This window comes from Dendropsophus ebraccatus, chromosome 3 (genome assembly GCF_027789765.1).
Source record: "Dendropsophus ebraccatus isolate aDenEbr1 chromosome 3, aDenEbr1.pat, whole genome shotgun sequence".
Classification (NCBI taxonomy): Eukaryota; Metazoa; Chordata; class Amphibia; order Anura; family Hylidae; genus Dendropsophus; species Dendropsophus ebraccatus.
The window spans coordinates 191,773,466-191,792,850 of NC_091456.1; the positions used below are offsets into that span (position 1 = coordinate 191,773,466).

A 19,385-nucleotide genomic window follows, 5' to 3' on the forward strand; every position below is an offset into this window, starting at 1 on the left:
TCCATGAGGAAATGGAGGAAGAGAAGATCCTAGAAGTCACCAACAAGATGGTGGAGCTGCTGAGTGGAGAGGTGAGACTGTGGCTGCTGGGAATGCTGGGACATTATACAGTAACACCACTGGAGGGGTGGGGGGGATGACTGTGTGACCATTGTGTGTGTCAGGTTCCTATAAGGTGTCAGGACGTGGCGGTCTATTTCTCCATGGAGGAGTGGGAGTATGTAGAAGGACACAAGGATCAGTACAAGGATGTGATGCCGGAGGATCAGCAGCCCCTCCCATCAGCAGGTAATAGACAGGACTATATACACACCTCCTCTCTGTATTATCTGGATGGAAAGAATGAATTCAGTCTCTGTATGTGTTCCCTCCAGTCAGATCCAGTAAGAGAACAGCACCAGAGAGATGTCCCCGTCCTCTTCTCCCACAGGATCAGGATCAGGTAGATGGAGATGTTCCCTATGATCTGTACATCCCACCTGACTTCTCCTACTGTCTGATTACAATATTTCTCTCACATGTTATGAATCAGGGGGAAGATGGGAACAATATTAATGCTCCAGAGACAGATGTGAGCAGTGATGAGCAGTATAAGGAGAACATCACTACAGGTAACCTCCGAGGTGAGTAGTGACCACTAAGTGTAGAAAACACTCATTCTCAGAAACCTCATGTCTGTTACAGTCTTGTGGAATGAATTTTATTCTTACCAGATGATGGTACAAGGAGCTCAAATGGACACCACATATCTTTAGATGTTGAAGCAAATGGTAATGGTATTGCACAAGAGACGGATCAAGAATGTGATATAACTACAGACACACCCTCAGCCCTTTCCAGCAAGGATCCGTCATCTGAAACTCATAAGCAAAAAGTTCACAAAGTTAAAAGTCCATCTACATGTCCTGAATATGGGAAACCGTCTACTACTATATCCACCCATACTCTACGTCCAAGAACTCGCTTAAGGGAGATGCCATCTTCATGCCAAGAACATGGAAAATGTTTTAAACAGGAATCAAATCACACTGACCATGTAAAATCTTACAAAAGGAAGCCATGTTTCTGTCCAGAATGTGGAAAACGTTTTTCTACAAAATCTTACCTTGTTCAGCATCAAAGAACTCACACAGGGGAGAAGCCATTTTCATGTCAAGAATGTGGTAAATGCTTCATTCAGAAATCAAACCTTATTATCCACCAAAAATATCATTCAGGAGAGAAACAATTTTCATGTTCGGAGTGTGGGAAAAGTTTTACAGCGAAATCCCATCTTGTTCTACATGAAAGAAGTCACACAGGGGAGAAGCCATTTTCATGTTCAGAATGTGTGAAGTGTTTTATTACAAAATCACATCTCGTTCGACATCAAAGATGTCATACAGGGGTAAAGCTGTTTTCATGTTCAGAGTGCGATAAGTGTTTTAGCGAGAAATCAAATCTTGTTGAACATCAAAGAACTCACACTGGGGAGAAGCCATTTTTATGTTCACAGTGTGGGAGATGTTTCGCTCAGAAATCAAATCTGGTTGAACATCAGAGAACTCACACAGGGCAGAAGCCATTTTCATGTACAGAATGTGGAAAAAGTTTTACTCAAAAATCAATTCTTGTTACCCATCAAAAAACTCACACCGGAGAGAAACCATTTTCGTGTTCAGAATGTGGGAAATGCTTTCCTGTGAGATCCAATCTTGTCAAACATCAGATGAGTCACACGGGGGAGAAACCATTTTCATGCCAAGAATGTGGGATATGTTTTACATGGAAATCACATCTTGTCGAACATCAGAAAATTCACACAGGGGAGAAACCATTTCCATGCTCAGAATGTGGGAAATCTTTTGCTAGGAATTCACATCTTGTTGAGCATTTGAGAATTCACACTGGTGAGAAGCCATTTTCATGTCAAGAATGTGGTAAATGTTTTTCTCAGCAAACAGTTCTTGTTAGACATCAAAAAATTCACACAGGGTGAAGCCACCTACAGATTTAAATGGGCTATCCAGTGTTAGAAAAGCTTGCCGACTTTCTTGAATAGAGCTGAGATTGGAAGCCTGCACCAAACTGGAGACAAGGGAGGTGCTGTCTCTGGAAGAAAGTGGCCAAGTTTTTCTAATGCTGGATAACCCCTTTAATTGATCTCAAATATGTCCAAGAACTCAAACAGGGGACAAGCCATTCTTATGATCAGAATGTGGGAAATGTTTTACTTAAAAATGAGATTTTTTTATGTAGCTGTTTTTATCGAGAAATTGTACAAGAAATAAAGAGATTGGGTACACTGCGGTAAAGTTAAATGGAAAGCGTCACTTTTATTATTATTATTTTTGTTTCATTTAATATTTTTAAAACTAGTTAGACTTTGATTTCTTTTTTTGTTTTTTTTTTGTAAAATTAACAATCATATGCTGCACTGGGGGCTGCCATGTGCAATAGCATCTGCGTATGTCTCCTTGCACCACACATACACAGTTGCTTTATGGCAGCTCTTGTACATAGGAGTCAATGGACGGCTCCTGTCCCGTCTGCAATAATGTAGCTGAGCTGACATGCGCAGCTCACAGCACACATAGAGCTGAAGAGGGAGCCAGACGCCATACTGCTGGAGCCCCCAGAGAAGGTGCACTGTGCCCAGCCCTGACCTCCGCAGGTAGCTGTGCCCTCCCTCTCCTCCTGCTGCGGCTGTGACTGATCTGATATGGAGTCCGGGAAGCCAGGACTCAGCTCTCTGCAGGGGGAGGGGAGGCTCAGAGAGGTACAGTACTTCATGCTGGGGTAGGGGGAGCTCGGCCTGGGGAGATAGTGGATGGAGGGGGCAAAAAAATGTTGCACTGAGGTGGAGGTTCTGCTGCAGCTGAGGTGTGTGGTATGGGGTTCTGCAGCAGCTGAGGTGTATTATGAGGTTCTGCAGCAGCTAAGGTGTGTAGTAGGATGTACTACAGCAGCTGAGGTGTATTATGAGGTTCTGTAGCAGCTAAGATGTGTAGTAGGATGTACTGCAGCAGCTGAGGTGTATTATGAGGTTCTGCAGCAGCTAAGGTGTGTAGTAGGATGTACTGCAGCAGCTGAGGTATGTATGACAATATTCTGCAGTGGCAGCAGCTGAGGTGTATAGTATGGGGCTCTGCAGCAGCTGAGGTGTATGATGATCTGTGCAGCTTAGGTGTATGGTGATGTTCTGTGGCAGCCAATGCTCAGTATGTGCTGCGGCAGCAGCTGAGGTGTAGTATGGAGTTCTGCAGCAGCTGAGGTGTATTATGGGGTTCTGCAGCAGCTGAGATGTATTATGGGGTTCTGCGGCAGGTGAGGTCTAGTATGGGGTTCTTCAGCAACTGAGGTATGTGGTATGGTCAGCGGCTACTGGAGCCTGAGCAGGGAGCTGCATGAGTACGGAGATTTAAGGGTAGCTGTGGAGCACTGGGGGCAGCTGTCAGGAGACTCACTCTCAGAAGAAAGTAAGAAAAAAATATATATATATCAGCTCACCCTTGTGGTATATTTCAATGTACTTTGGGTCGCGTTCAGAAGCATGTGGTAAATTGCGGGCCACAACCCGTATAGTGTCCAGAAAACTCCAACAATCACAGTTTCTTGAAAAATTGTTTGTTCTTTTGATTGAGGCATTACAAAAACAAAATGAATTCTGTTGAAAAAACATGCCGACGCGTTGCAAGGCTTCCTGCCTCTTAATCCTGACAAATATGGACTGTTAGTAAGACTCTTTTAAATTGCAGTGTGTAACGCCCCTGTCCCAGGAATGCCTCCCTAATCAGGGGAAAGGAACACCTGGATCAAGTAAGCCACACAGCCTTTTCTTTCTTTTCTATTGTATTTTGGTCTTTGTAAGAAGGCTGTGTGGCTTACTTGATCCAAGTGTTCCTTTCCCCTGATTAGGGAGGCGTTCCTGGGACAGGGGCGTTACATACTACAATTTAAAGGGTAAAAAGGAAAAATTTGCCGCACATCTAGGACTCTGTTCACAATGCAGGTTGCATGCTGGTTGTTGCTAAAGTACAGACAAAAAAACAGAAGGTGCAACAGCAACCCACAGGTGCAAGGGCTTACCGTATATACTCCTCCCAGTGTACGCACGGGAAACACCTGCTCTGTAGATATTAAAATATGACGATCTTAGCAAACTATTTGATCAGAGTGTATCATGTCGTCACGTTAAGGCGTCTTAGAGACATGGTCCCTACTCTAGCATTTTCACACTAGCAATGGCTTTCCTGGGCTGAATAAGCCTACAACTGGGCAGATAGGAGCCAAATGATCTCTTTTTATACGCCCTTGGGACATGCGTGGAGTGCCGGCCAACAGGAGGTAGCCACACCCCCAACATTCAACAGGAAAAATTGGCTGCACATCTATGACTCTGTTCACACTGCAGGTTGCACGCTGCTTGTGGCTAAAGTACAGACGAAAAAACTGAAGGTGCAACAGCAACCCACAGGTGGTTACTGTGTATACACTGGGAGGAGTATATACATTAAGCCCTTGCACCTGTGGGTTGCTGTTGCACCTTCTGTTTTTTTTGTCTGCAATTTAAAGGGTGTTACTAACAGTTCATATTTGCCATGGTTAAGAGGCAGGAAGCCTCGCAACGCATCGGCATGTTTCTTTTTAACAGAATTCATTTTGTTTTTTATTTTGTTTTTGTAATGCCTCAATAAAAAGAACAAACTATTTTTCAAGAAGCTGTGATTGTTGGAGTTTTCTGGTCACTCTCAGAAGACCCGCCTGTCTGTATGAGCTGCTTGTATGAGAGTGCATGCATGAGCTGTCTGTATGACTGTGCAGGTATGAGCTGTCTGTGTACATCGGGGAGGAGCTGCTTCACTTCATACGGCCGTCAGCTGGCTGCATTTGAGCTCTGCTCCGGGTGTCTGGAAAAGTGGGATTACAGTCCTGGGTGAAGTCTTGCAGGACTGTATCCAGATTTTCAAGACATCTGGAGCAGAGCTCAGGTGTATTATGTAGTTGGCTGGGGACAAACTTGTTATATGTGTTATGCTGTGCAGACAACAACAAATTGGCGCTGCTTCCTTCCCCTCTTTGTTCTGTGAAAAGAGAGGTGATGATGTCAGAGCAGTTTAGCAGAGACTGTCTTTTATTTCACCAGCCGTATTTCAGGTTACTTTTTACCAGCAGTTTTCCTGCTGGAGCTCCCCCTTGTGGCCATCACTGGGAAATATGAAAATTTGTTAATTTTTCATATTTTCTTAAATGTAAAAAAAAATTGTGTATATGTGTGTATATATATATATATATATATTACAATACCATGCAATTTTAACACCTTCCGATTTTTTTTTTCCTTTGTGACACATTCCCTTTATTCTAATGGAGTCACGTCATGGAGGGGCTGTGGTTTCATCCCACTAAGGGTGGGTCGGCCCGCCTCCAGTGCTTCTGCCTGGGCCTGGTGGTACAGTCACTTTAAGTCTTACGAGACAAAAGGAAAGCAATTTAGAGCACTAAACAAATAAATGTTCTCCAAAAGCCAGTAGTATCTGTTCTGTTTTATTTCTTTCTGGTAAGAGAGTTATTACTCATCCATCTCGTCGCTGAGTTACATGGTTGGAATAGATTATCACAATATACAAGTACGATGTTGCTTTTGCTTTTCATCAAGTAGGCCTAACAGGTATATCCGGGGATAGTAGTCAGAGCGTCTCGGAGGGAGTGATGTAGCTTTAGTGGTAATAGGGAGATAGTGGACTCTCTTTTTATAACCATTTAGATCAGTGCTTCTCAAACTGTGAGGCGGGCCTCACCAGTGAGGCGCCCTCTAGTTGCTGGGGAGGCCCAGCTGGGGAGGAAGTTCTCACAAAAGTGACCACAGTCCTTTCCCTGACTGCAATCTCTGCATTAGGAACATTATTGACTCATTTTGTACTTATTTTATGTTATACAGAGATTAGGAGACAAATGAAGGGTAGACTGAGCAATAGTTTTTATATTTGCATGGACTTCTATCAAAGATAGTGAGGCCCCAGCATCCTATTGGTCAGTCTGGTGAGGCCCAGGCATAATTTTGTCTGTTGGGTGAGGCTCCAGTAGAAAAAGTTTGAGAAGCACTGATTTAGATTCTAAATATTGTTGGGTTCAAAACAAATATATTGAGAAACTAATTTTACTAAAATAGTAGTAGATGCTTGGAGGAAGCAACCAGCATCTGCGGATGGTAAATTCATTCATGCTCCCTATGTAGAGAGAGAGAGGTTTAAATGCTGGAAGTCTTCCTAATGGAGGACTGAAGAAGGTGAAGTCAGGCCAAGTTTTACACAAATTTTACTGTAATAAATCCTTACATAGCTAAGTGCGATGGTGGAGAATAGCCGAGAACACACGTATAACATGAGAAAATATTACTTTACTGGAAGAGTAGTAGATGCTTAAAACAAACTTTCATCAGATGTGGTTGATAAATCTACAATAACAGAATTTAAATTGTAGGTCCTCACCCTTTATGCCTTTCCAGGATGTAGAAGCTGGTGGTCAGATAATGCTCTATAAGCGTCGTCCTAGTGTGGGTAACGGGTGGGTGAAGGTTCGAGGAACCAGACAATGCTGGTGCGAGGTATCGGAGAACAGGCAAAATGTGCATAGTCAGCGAGCTGCATAGTCAAAAGAGAATCTGCATGGTAGCAGAGGTGAGGAATCAGTATAGTCAACCAGGTGGAAGATCAAGAGCCCAGGTCAGCAAAAAGAGAGACAAACAATACTGACAGGGATCAGGGTGGCAAGAGCACAGGATACATGGAATAGCAGACAGAACACATCTCTACTCAGGGACGTGAGGAGCCAACAACACTCTCTATATGGGTGGGCAGGGGCGTTGCTAGGGTCCTAAAACATCCGGGGCCCGGGCCCTCTGAGTTTCTCTCCCCCATTTCTCTCCCCCATGCTTTTCTCCCCTCTTTCACCCCCGTTTTTCTCTCCCCCATGCTTATCTCCCCTGTTTCTCTCCCCCATGCTTTCTCCCCTGTTTCTCTCCCCCATGCTTTTCTCCCCTGTTTCTCTCCCCCATGCTTTTCTCCCCTGTTTCTCTCCCCCATGCTTATCTCCCCTGTTTCTCTCCCCCATGCTTTCTCCCCTGTTTCTCTCCCCCATGCTTTTCTCCCCTGTTTCTCTCCCCCATGCTTTCTCCCCTGTTTCTCTCCCTTGTTTCTCTCCCCATGCTTTTCTCCCCTGTTTCTCTCCCCATGGTTATCTCCCCTGTTTCTCTCCTCCATTTCTCTCCTCTGTTACTTCCTCCCGTTTCTCTCCCCCATGCTTTCTCCCCATGCTTTTCTCCTCTGTTTCTCTCCCCCATGCTTATCTCCCCTGTTTCTCTCCCCCATGTTTCTCTCTCCTGTTTCTCTCCCCCATTTCTCTCCTGTTACTTTCTCCCCTGTTTCTCTCCCCCATGCTTTTCTCCCGTTTCTCTCCTCCATCTCTCTCCCCCATGCTTTTCTCCCGTTTCTCTCCCCCATGCTTTTCTCCCGTTTCTCTCCCCCATGCTTTTCTCCCGTTTCTCTCCTCCATCTCTCTCCCCCATGCTTTTCTCCCGTTTCTCTCCCCCATGCTTTCTCCCGTTTCTCTCCCCCATGCTTTTCTCCCCTGTTTCTCTCCCCCATGCTTTCTCCCCTGTTTCTCTCCCCCATGCTTTTCTCCCCTGTTTCTCTCCTCCATGCTTTTCTCCCCTCTTTCTCTCCCCCATGCTTTCTCCCCTGTTTCTCTCCCCCATGCTTTTTTCCCCTGTTTCTCTCCCCCATGCTTTCTCCCCTGTTTCTCTCCCCCATGCTTTTCTCCTCTGTTTCTCTCCCCCATGCTTTTCTCCCCTCTTTCTCTCCCCCATGCTTTCTCCCCTGTTTCTCTCCCCCATGCTTTTCTCCTCTGTTTCTCTCCCCCATGCTTTTCTCCCCTGTTTCTCTCCTCCATGCTTTTCTCCCCTCTTTCTCTCCCCCATGCTTTTCTCCCCTGTTTCTCTCCCCCATGCTTTCTCCCCTGTTTCTCTCCCCCATGCTTTTTTCCCCTGTTTCTCTCCCCCATGCTTTCTCCCCTGTTTCTCTCCCCCATGCTTTTCTCCTCTGTTTCTCTCCCCCATGCTTTTCTCCCCTGTTTCTCTCCCCATGCTTTCTCCCCTCTTTCTCTCCCCCATGCTTTCTCCCCTCTTTCTCTCCCCCATGCTTTCTCCCCTCTTTCTCTCCCCCATGCTTTCTCCCCTCTTTCTCTCTCCCCCATGCTTTCTCCCCTGTTTCTCTCCCCCATGCTTTTCTCCCCTGTTTCTCTCCCCCCTGTTTCTCTCCTCCATGCTTTCTCCCCTGTTTCTCTCCCCCATGCTTTTCTCCCCTTTCTCTCCCCCATGCTTTTCTCCCCTCTTTCTCTCCCCCCTGTTTCTCTCCTCCATGCTTTCTCCCCTGTTTCTCTCCCCCATGCTTTTCTCCCCTTTCTCTTCCCCATGCTTTTCTCCCCTCTTTCTCTCCCCCATGCTTTTCTCCCCTCTTTCTCTCCCCTATGCTTTTCTCCCCCGTTTCTCTCCCCCATGCTTTTCTCCCCCGTTTCTCTCCCCCATGCTTTTCTCCCCCGTTTCTCTCCCCCATGCTTTTCTCCCCTCTTTCTCTCCCCCATGCTTTTCTCCCCCGTTTCTCTCCCCCATGCTTTTCTCCCCTCTTTCTCACCCGTTTCTCTCCCCCATGTCTTTCTCCCCCCTTGCTTCTCTCCCCCTGTGCTTCTCGCCCGTTTCTCTCTCCCCGTGCCTGCTCACCTCCTCCTAGATCGCGGCTGCTGCTGTCCGCCTCACCTACCATAGCGGCCGGAGGTGCTCCTACAACTCAATCAGCTCAGAGCGGGAGTATGGGGCCGCTGCGGTGGGCCGTGGCGCACGCGTTAATTGGATGCGTGTACCACGGCCCACCGCAGCGGCCCCACACTCCCGGTTTCCGCTGATTGGATGGAGGAGCGTGTCCGGGCGCTGCGGGCGGCCAGTAGGTAAGGAGGACAGCAGCAGCTGCAATCTGCGAGCCAGATGCGGCCATCAAAAGAGCCGCATCTGGCTCGCAAGAGCGGGGCAGAAGAGATCCGGGGCAGCAGGCATTTTATTCGGGGCATGAGCCCCGAATAAAACTGCCTAGCGACGCCACTGTGGGTGGGTTCACACTACGGAATCCCCACTGATAAATTCCGGTGGATTCCATCGCTAGTACCCGATCACGGCCGTGCGCCTTTCCGTAGGCTCCATAGACACCATTGTATGGGCGGGCAAATTCCGCTATCTGCCGACAGAATTGACATATCAATTCTTTCAGCCGAATGCAAAATCCGCCCGTGCATAGAATGGTGTCTATGGAGCCGGCGGAAAGGCGCATGCCCGTGAGAGGGTACTAGCGACGGAATTATGATGGTGTACAAAGAATAAGGAGGAGCAAGGACGCTGGACGAGGTGGCTGGTAAATGGGAATAAAATGTATTAAATTGCTACGTAATGCCATGACCACCTTCTTTTTAAAGCGAATCTGTTCCGGCATGTAGGCGCCCCCTAAACGTCAGTACCACGTTGTAAAGGTCCTCACACCCCGTCCGATTCAGTAGTCGACCTTTCACCAGGTGCCATTATTTTGAAGAAAAACTATTTTTCGGGAGGTTGATCTGGCGTGGCCTAGAGCAGCCATGCCCTAGGTCTGCTGCGCCTTTATCCAGCCCAGGTGTGTGCTGTAAGTGAAGGGAGGTGGGGACAGAGGCGATGCAGTCCTAGGGCACAGATACTCTAGGCCACGCCAGATCAACTGCACTGCAGCAATAAAAGTAGTTTTTCTTCAAAATAACGGCACTGGGTAAAGGGCCGACGCCCGAACCGCATGCGGCGGGAGGACCTCTAAAACACGGTAGTGGCAGTTTGGGAAGGCTACATGCCAGTAAGTATTTGTTTTAAGTCCCAGCTCATGCGAGGATGACAAGCAAGGTGTGGAAGCTGTTTTTCTGCTTCCTCCATTGTGAACATTTGCTCTAATGCAGATATCGGGGCCATAGTGACATCAATGCCGCCATTGTCCCTGGTCACAAATCTGATGGCTTATTTGATGGACCTGAATAGACAACGTGTCCCTATAGAGCTGCCATTGCCTGAGCTTATGAACAGCTTGGTGTGTGATGGATTCATGCTGCTTATTCAGGTACTGCAGCATATGCAAGGGGAGATTCCAGCAGGTAGGAACTTTTACAGATCAACTAATGCAAAGGCAGATCATTACATCCCTCCAAGTACAATGTACAGACTCTATACCGGCCATGGTCAGCACTTAACTATACATTTCGATCTAGGACGTGTACCATGCATGGTATGTGTCTTATATTCCCCAAATGCTCCTGCCACTGGCTCTAGGTTGTCCGGTTGTAGTTGGTAGAATAAATGTGCAGAACAGAAACTGATTGCCTGTGTGTCTTCTCTGAGTTGTGTGGCTTCTCTATTCAGGTGTAAAAAAGTTTGGTGGTGCCTCAGCTTACACATGAGAGGAGGGAGAGCGTCCATGGGGGATAAGTGCCTGTTGTCAGTAACAGACCCTCACAACCACAGAAGTGTCACCACTTGCCTCAGGCTACCTTGCTGTTGTGGTACCTCATTATTCCTGATATACACAACAGTGACCCTCAGGGTGGGCAGCACCTGGCCACACAGCGACACTGGTTCTCTGGTACAGGGCAGAGATGGTTTACTGGTATCGATAATGGCCACCAGGTACTTCCCATTGAGGGTGAGAGCTAACCAGCCGTTACCTAAATCCATTACATGATACTGAGGAGACTGTAATGAATAATTACACATATTACCATAGTAATAAGGTTGAAAGAAGACAAGAGTCCATCAGGTTCAACCTAGGGAAACCCTACTGTGTAAATCCAGGGGAAGGCAAAACCTATGAGGCAGATGACAATTGCCCCATCACATGGAGAAAACTCCTTCCCGACTCCAATGGTGATCAGAATAATCCCTGGATCAACGTCCTATTACATGTAATGTAATGTCCATAACTTGTAATATTATATTTTTCAAGAAAAGCATCCAGGCCTCCCTTGTACTTATTTAATAAATCGGCTATGACAACATCATGTGACAGAGTTCCACAGTCTTACTGCTCGTACAGTAAAGAACCTGCGTCGATGCTGATGATGAAATCTTCTTTCCTCTAGACATAGAGGATGCCCCCTTCTCATGGTTACAGACATAGGAGTAAGGAGACCACTACAAAGATCTCTGTACTGTCCATTCATATATTTGTACATTGTGATCAGATCGCCCCTAAGACGTCTTTTTTCTAGCGTAAAAAACCCCAAGCGTGATAACCTGTCCTGGTCCTGTAACCCACCCATTCCCTTAATGACCTTTGTTGCCCTCCTCTGCAGTTCAGCTGTATCCTTCTTATATACAGGTGCCCGGTGCTGTACACAGTATTCCATATGTGGTCTGACCAGTGATTTATAAAGAGGCAAAACTATGTTCTCAACTTTAGCACCTATACCTCTTTTGATGCATCCCATTATTTCATTAGCCTTGGCAGCTGCTGCCTGGTACTGATCACTAAAGTTGAGTTTACTGTCCACCAATACCCCCAGGTCCTTTTCGGAAGTAGTTTTACCCAGTGTTTTATTATTTAGCACATAACTGTACTTATAATTTCTACGGCCCAAGTACATAACCTTACATTTATCCACATTATACATTATCTGCCACTTCTCTGCCTAAGGCTCCAGCTTCTCCAAATCCCTCTGTAATATGATATTACCCTCCTCTGTACTGATTACTTTACCCAGTTTAGTATCATCTGCAAAAATGGAGATTCTGCTCTGTAGCCCCTCTACAAGGTCATTAATAAAAATATTTAAAAGATGTGGACAAACACTGACCCCTGTGGTACCCCACTAGTAACTAATACCAAATCAGAGTATGTTCCATCAATAACCACCCTCTGTTTTCTATCACACAACCAGTTACTTACTCATTTGCATAGATTTCCCTCTAGTCCCAGCATCCTCATAGACCAACCTTTCATGCGGCACAGTATCAAATGCCTTTAAAAAGTCGGGATACACAAGATCCACAGCCTCCCCCAGGTCCAGTGTATAACTTACCTCTTCATAGAAGCCGATCAGATTAGTCTGACAGGATCGATCCCTCATAAATCCATGCTGGTGCTGCGTTATAAGATTATTTTCATTAAGATACTCCAGTATAGCATCTCTTATATATTATACTCCAGTATAGCATCTCTTATATATTATACTCCAGTATAGCATCTCTTACAAACCCCTCAAATACTTTGTAGTTTCCAGGATCACTCTTTGACCCCTTCTTGAATATTGGTACCACATTAGCTATGCGCCAGTCCTGTGGAACAATCCCTGTCATTATAGAATCTTTAAAAGTTAGGAAAAAGGGTCTGTCTAACTGCAAAACTCTAGAATGTGCCTTCTGTGCCTGGTGACTTATGGATTTTAATGTTTTTAAGGCGTCTCCCCACTTCTTGTTGTGTTAGGCAGGTGAGATTTATGGGAGGATTTACATTATCCCTAGTCATGTCGTCTGTTATGGGATTCTGTGAATACAGTAGATTCTGTGAATACAGTAGAGAAGAACGTATTTAATAGATTGGCCTTTTCCTCTTCTCCCTCCACAATTACACCCAGATTATTTCGAGGGGACCAACATTTTCAATTTTAAGTCTTGTTATATAGGTGAAGAACATTTTGGGATTCATTTTACTTTCTTTGGCTATCCTTCTTTCTGTTGCTATTTTTGCTTCTTTTATTTGCTTTTTACACATTATATTCTTCTGTCTATAGTTGCTCAGTGCTTTCCCACTACCATCTTGTTTTAGTAGTCTGAATGCTTGTTTCTTATCATTTATTGCACCCCTTACAGCTGAAGTTAACCACATTGGATTTCTCCGATTTCTACTACGTTTATTCCCATATGGTATGTGTCGTTCACATGATTTACCCAGGATGCTCTTAAATATGTCCCATTTCTCTTGTGTACTTTTATTTCTGAAGGCATTGTCCCAGTCTATGTTCCCAAGGTCCTCTCTTAGTTTTTGGAAATTAGCCTTACTGAAATGTAATGTTTTTGTAGCCCCTCTACTAATCATTTTATTGAAGGATAATTGAAAACTTACTATGTTATGGTCACTATTACCTAGGTGACCCCCCCACCTCTATTTTTGATATTGTCTAGCCTATACGTTAAGATCAGGTCCAGGAGTGCCCCCCCTCTTGTTGGTTCCTGTAGTAGTTGGGAAAGGTAATTATCTGTTACTATTTCAAAAAACCCGCTTCCCTTCCTGGAGCTGCAGGTTTCTGCTTTCCAGTTTATATTTGGGTAGTTAAAGTCCCCCATAATAATGACTTCCCCCTGCTTCGCTGCTGCATCTATTTGTCTTATAAGAAGATTTTCTGCTTCTTCCACTATACTTGGCGATTTATAATGCTGCGTTTACACAAAACTATTATCGTTTGAATTTTCGCAATAACGATCGCATTTGAGCGATAATCGTTCCGTGTTAACACCGCAAAAAATCAAGCGACGAGCGAGAAATCGTTCATTTTGATCTTTCAACATGTTCTCAAATCGTCGTTAAAAATTCACAGAATGCTTTGTGTAAACAGTCTTGGGCTTAAAAACTATCGCAATAACGATTTTACTTAGGAATTTTCTAACGATTTATTCGTCTAACTGCTAATCATTATAAAAACCAAATTGTTGCTTCAAAATTCTTAAACGATCAATTGGGCGAATTATTGCTTCGTGTAAACGTAGCATAACTTTTCTCTTCTTCATCCCTCCACTTATTTCTACCTAAAGACTCCACATTATCATCACATATATCCTCCTGCAGAATGGGCTTGAGGCAGGATTTAACATATAGACAGACCCCTCCCTTTCTTATTTTTACGGTCATTTCTGAATAGACTATAACCCTGGAGATTAACCACCCAGTCATAGATATCATCCAGCCATGTCTCGCTTATCCTCACTATATTGTATTTCTCTTCCACCATTGAGTTTTAATTCCTCAGCTTTATTAGTGAGGCTTTGAGCATTTGTATACATATTAAGCTCTACTGTGTACACATACAGCTCAGCTACATGTACATTACAGACATACAGCTCTACTGTGTACACATACAGCTCAGCTACATGTACATTTCACATATACAGCTCTACTGTGCACACATACAGCTCAGCTACATGTACATTACACATATACAGCTCTACTATGTACACATACAGCTCAGCTACATGTACATTTCACACATACAGCTCAGCTATATGTACATTACACATATACAGCTCTACTGTGTACACATACAGCTCAGCTACATATACATTACACATATACAGCTCAGCTACATGTACATTACACACATACAGCTCAGCTACATGTACATTACACACATACAGCTCAGCTACATGTACATTACACACAGGGCTCTGCTGCAGGCATATATAACACACACATACACAGCTCTGCTCCACACACATCACACACACACAGCTCTGCTGCATACACATCACTTCAGCTCATCCAGCACAGCAGAGTCCTGCATACACTGAGCAGCAGCCCCTGATCATGTGACTCCTCCTCCTCCATGTGACTGATCACATGACTGTGACATCATGGCAGGTCCTGGAAGCACAGGGGAAGCACACGGTTCCTGTGTGTTTGGGCTCTTGCAGTATTAGGATAATTATCAGGAACTTTGCTCCCATATTGGTAACTTATCGTCTCCTCGCTCTTTCTCTATGTCGCTGTATGAGTTTTGCTTGTTATAGGGTGAATTGTATATGTCAGTTTTAAATTTTAGACAACAAATTACTTTTAACCATTTTTTAAGGGGGAAATAGAAAAAAAATGAATTCTGGAAGATTCTCCTTTGTTGTCCATAGCAACCAATCACAGCTCAGCTTTCATTTTACCAGGGCTCATGAATATATAAAAGCTGAGCTGTGGTTGGTTGCTATGGGCAACAAAGGAGAATTTTCCCATAAGAAAGCATGGGGAACCTTTGGCCCTCCAACTACAATTCCCATCAGCAAAGCTTTGGCTGTCCAGGTATGATGGGAATTGTATTTTTGCAACAGCTGGAGGGCCGTAGGTTCCCCATTTCTGGTATAGATGTTGTAAACTTCTTGTGTAAATACAGATATAGCGCCTCTAAGATGAGGGTGATCTTGAGAGTTTCCGTGCTTGGGCCGCAGATGACGGCTTTATGGGCGGCATGTTTGCCATCCCTGGAACAATTCATCTGCACTTAAATATGTCTTCTAATCTTTTCCCATATTATCGCCTGTAATTGTGTTTTGTGTGATGTGGCTCAACCGTTTTCTATTAATGTTTCTTCAATATAGGATCCTCTGCAGGGAATATTCTTATGTGATCAGTCAAGGATGGAAAATGACAGAGACAAGATGGCCGAGAGGATAATAACCCTCACCCTACACATACTCTTCCTGCTTACTGGGGAGGTGAGGGATTCTGGGAGTGATGTCATCATGACATCATTCTTATCTATGGAATAACAGATGGATAGGACTGGAGAGGTGAGGGATTCTGGGAGTGATGTCATCATGACATCATTCTTATCTATGGAATAACAGATGGATAGGACTGGAGAGGAGAGGGATTCTGGGAGTGATGTCATCATGACATCATTCTTATCTATGGAATAACAGATGGATAGGACTGGAGAGGTGAGGGATTCTGGGAGTGATGTCATCATGACATCATTCTTATCTATGGAATAACAGATGGATAGGACTGGAGAGGTGAGGGATTCTGGGAGTGATGTCATCATGACATCATTCTTATCTATGGAATAACAGATGGATAGGACTGGAGAGGGGAGGGATTCTGGGAGTGATGTCATCATGACATCATTCTTATCTATGGAATAACAGATGGATAGGACTGGAGAGGTGAGGGATTCTGGGAATGGATGGAGTGATAGTAATGTGTCTCTCCATACACAGGATTACACAGTAGTAAAGAAGTCCTCTAGTGGGCGCTGTGGGGCCCCTGGGTGTGAAGGATGGGGAAGAACCCTGAGCCCAATCCCGGGGCCCCTGATACATGAGGAAATGGAGGAAGAGAAGATCCTAGAAGTCACCAACAAGATGGTGGAGCTGCTGAGTGGAGAGGTGAGACTGTGGCTGCTGGGAATGCTGGGACATTATACAGTAACACCACTGGAGGGGTGGGGGGGATGACTGTGTGATCATTGTGTGTGTCAGGTTCCTATAAGGTGTCAGGACGTGGCGGTCTATTTCTCCATGGAGGAGTGGGAGTATGTAGAAGGACACAAGGATCAGTACAAGGATGTGATGCTGGAGGATCAGCAGCCCCTCCCATCAGCAGGTAATAGACAGGACTATATACACACCTCCTCTCTGTATTATCTGGATGGAAAGAATGAATTCAGTCTCTGTATGTGTTCCCTCCAGTCAGATCCAGTAAGAGAACAGCACCAGAGAGATGTCCCCGTCCTCTTCTCCCACAGGATCAGGATCAGGTAGATGGAGATGTTCCCTATGATCTGTACATCCCACCTGACTTCTCCTCCTGTCTGATGACTTTTACAATATTTCTCTCACATCTTATGAATCAGGGGGAAGATCTGAACTGTATTGATGCTAAAAACATAATAGTAAAAGAAGAGACAGATGACAGCAGTGATGAGCAGTATATGGAGGACATCACTACAGGTAACCGCTCAGGTGAGTAATGGCCACTAGAGATGAGCGAACCACGAGCATGCTCAAGTCTATCCGAACCCGATCGTTCGGCATTTGATTAACGGGGGCTGCTGAAGTTGGATAAAGCCCTAAGGCTATGTAGAAAAATGGATATAGTCATTGGCTGTATCCATGCTTTCCAGACAACCTTAGAGCTTTATCCAACTTCAGAAGCCACCGCTAATCAAATGCCGAACGATCGGGTTCGAATAGACTTGAGCATGCTCGAGGTTCGCTCATCTCTAGTGACCACTAAATGCAGAGAACCACACATGAAAAAATCTCCTTGAAATTTTGACTAATCACAAACCATGCCCCCTCCCCCCGGCCATAAAACAGAGGAGAGAAGAACGTTCTATAAAACCCCCCCAGAAATTAAGCTAATTCTGCTTAATAAATATTGCACACAGCATTAAAATGTTTATATTTTATAAAATATCGATATAATTTTCAAATTTATAATACTAAAAAATTCCTTGTTTTATTCTCGGCAGATGGTTGTGCCAGAATTTTAGAGGAACATTTCATATCTTCAAAATTTATAGCAGAGGATGCTGGCATTTCACAAGATGCATATGAAGAACATGACAATATTCCAGATATACCCCCAGCCCTTCACAGTCAAGAGCTGTCATCTGATCTTTTTAAACTGATAACCTTCACTGGGGAGAATCTATCTACATATTCAGAATATGGGAAATGTTCCACTGTTCAATCAAATCTTACTCAGTATCTGCAGACTCAAACAGGGGAGAAACCATTTTCAAGTTTAGAATGTGGGAAATATTTACCTCAGAATTTAAATCTTAACGATCACCTTAAAACCCACAGAGGGAAGCCGTTGTCCTGTTCAGAATGTGGAAAATGTTTTATTCTGATATCTCATCTTATTCAGCATCAAAAAACACATGAAGGGAAGAAGCCATTTTTATGTAGAGAATGTGGAAAATGTTTTCCTCGGAAATCAAATCTTGTTAAACACCAAAAAACTCACACAGGAGAGAAGCCATTTTCATGCTCCGAATGTGAGAAATGTTTTACCGCCAAACAATATCTTGTCGAACATCAAAGAATTCACACAGGGGAGAAGCCATTTTCATGCTCGGAATGTGGAAAATGTTTTTCTCAGAAAGCACACCTTGCTCAACATCGAAGAACTCACACAGGGGAGAAGCCATTCTCTTGTCACATATGTGGGAAAAGTTTTACTCTGAAATCAAATCTTGATAAACATCAACAAACTCACACAGGGGAGAAGCCATTTTTATGTTCAAACTGTGGGAAATGTTTTACTCGGAAATCACAGCTTGTTATACATCAAAAGATTCATACAGGAGAGAGGCCATTTCTGTGCCCAGAGTGTGGAAAATGTTTCACAGAGAAATCACATCTTATCAAACATCAAAAAACTCACATAGTAGAGAAACCGTTTCCATGCCAAGAATGTGGGAGATGTTTCGCTAGGAGATCAGTCCTTGTTGAACATTTGAGAACTCACACAGGAGAGAAGCCATTTTCATGCCAAGAATGTGGGAAATGTTTCTCTCAACAAACAATTCTGGTTAGACATTATAGAATTCACACAGGGGAGAAGCCTTTTTCATGTTCGAAATGTGGGAAATGTTTTTCTGGGAAATCAGATCTTGCTAGGCATAGAAGAACGCACGGAGAGGATTAGTCGTCTTCAACTTTTTCAGATATGTGCCGACAAATTGTAGATGTTAGATGTTATCCAAAATGGAGGGAAAGCAATTCAGAGCAATAAAAGACAATTAAGAAATGTCTGTAACTGCCAGCTGATGTCTACATACAATATTCTATATTTTACACACACACATAAATATATATATATATCATAAAAAGTTAGGGATATTTGGCTTGCAGGTGAAATTTATGATAGGATATAACAATGGAGTCATGGCATTCCTACTTTAAGGGCGGCCCTCAGGTCATTGAGGTTCGGGTGTACAGAGTTATAAGTCTGTACACAGTGACTCCGCTGATCCCATAGGTCCCCCAGTCTCCAGCAACAGCCGCTCCATGTGAGGTCCCCAGTCTCCAGCAGCCGCTCCATGTGAGGTCCCCCAGTCTCCAGCAGCCACTCCATGTGAGGTCCCCCAGTCTCCAGCAGCCGCTCCATGTGAGGTCCCCCAGTCTCCAGCAGCCGCTCCATGTGAGGTCCCCCAGTCTCCAGCAGCCGCTCCATGTGAGGTCCCCCAGTCTCCAGCAGCCGCTCCATGTGAGGTCCCCCAGTCTCTAGCAGCCGCTCCATGTGAGGTCCCCTAGTCTCACTGAATTACTGATATTATATAAGTAGTCTGGGCTGTCTCTGTACCATCCAAGTGTAGATGAGTTCTGTATGGACTAGACACACCTGCCCTGTACACTGTAACACCACCACTAGACCCCCCCCCCAAACACACACCCTATAACACCACCGCCAAAGGCTCAATCTGGTGAGGACAGTGGCTAAAACATAGCGATCTATTTGACGTCTCCAACATCATTTCTGCTCAGTGTGAATTGTATGATATATTCAGTGATTCTTTGGTGACTGGCGTAAGGCAAATGTAGTGCCGATCTGCAAAAAGGGCTCTCGAACTTCCCCGGG

At 44.6% G+C, this 19,385-nt stretch overlaps 4 protein-coding genes across 5 annotated transcripts in view; 3 read left to right on the forward strand and 1 right to left on the reverse strand.

The window, feature by feature from the left end:
• LOC138786631 (uncharacterized) overlaps positions 1 to 19,385 on the reverse strand; it is a 491,239-nt gene that overhangs the window by 27,070 nt on the left and 444,784 nt on the right. The window lies entirely within an intron of this gene.
• LOC138786715 (oocyte zinc finger protein XlCOF6-like) overlaps positions 7 to 19,385 on the forward strand; it is a 118,420-nt gene continuing 99,041 nt past the window's right edge. The window contains exons 1-2 of one of the 2 annotated variants that reach the window (XM_069963717.1): positions 14,663 to 14,756; positions 15,392 to 15,508. In XM_069963717.1, coding sequence (XP_069819818.1) covers positions 15,431 to 15,508 — 78 coding nt within the window. In that variant the 5' untranslated portion in view covers positions 14,663 to 14,756; positions 15,392 to 15,430. Of the gene's footprint in view, positions 289 to 14,662; positions 14,757 to 15,391; positions 15,509 to 19,385 lie in introns of those variants that run through there. The other variant, XM_069963719.1, reaches the window with a different exon arrangement.
• LOC138786798 (zinc finger protein 84-like) lies at positions 716 to 2,276 on the forward strand. Its single transcript, XM_069963857.1, has one exon. It carries the CDS (start codon positions 974 to 976, stop codon positions 1,976 to 1,978), a length of 1,005 nt encoding a protein of 334 aa, XP_069819958.1. The 5' UTR covers positions 716 to 973; the 3' UTR covers positions 1,979 to 2,276.
• Positions 15,566 to 18,538, forward strand: LOC138787596 (gastrula zinc finger protein XlCGF57.1-like). The gene is made up of 3 exons (XM_069964941.1): positions 15,566 to 15,583; positions 16,648 to 16,756; positions 17,269 to 18,538. Exons 1-3 carry the CDS (start codon positions 15,566 to 15,568, stop codon positions 18,450 to 18,452), a joined length of 1,311 nt encoding a protein of 436 aa, XP_069821042.1. The 3' UTR covers positions 18,453 to 18,538.

Excerpts from the sequence above, each read along its gene's own strand:
- LOC138786798 (XM_069963857.1), top strand. The coding sequence starts at position 974 with ATGCCATCTTCATGCCAAGAACATGGAAAATGTTTTAAACAGGAATCA.
- LOC138787596 (XM_069964941.1), top strand. Across the intron at positions 16,757-17,268 it reads CACTACAGGTAACCGCTCAG|ATGGTTGTGCCAGAATTTTA; the intron begins GTGAGTAATGGC and ends TATTCTCGGCAG.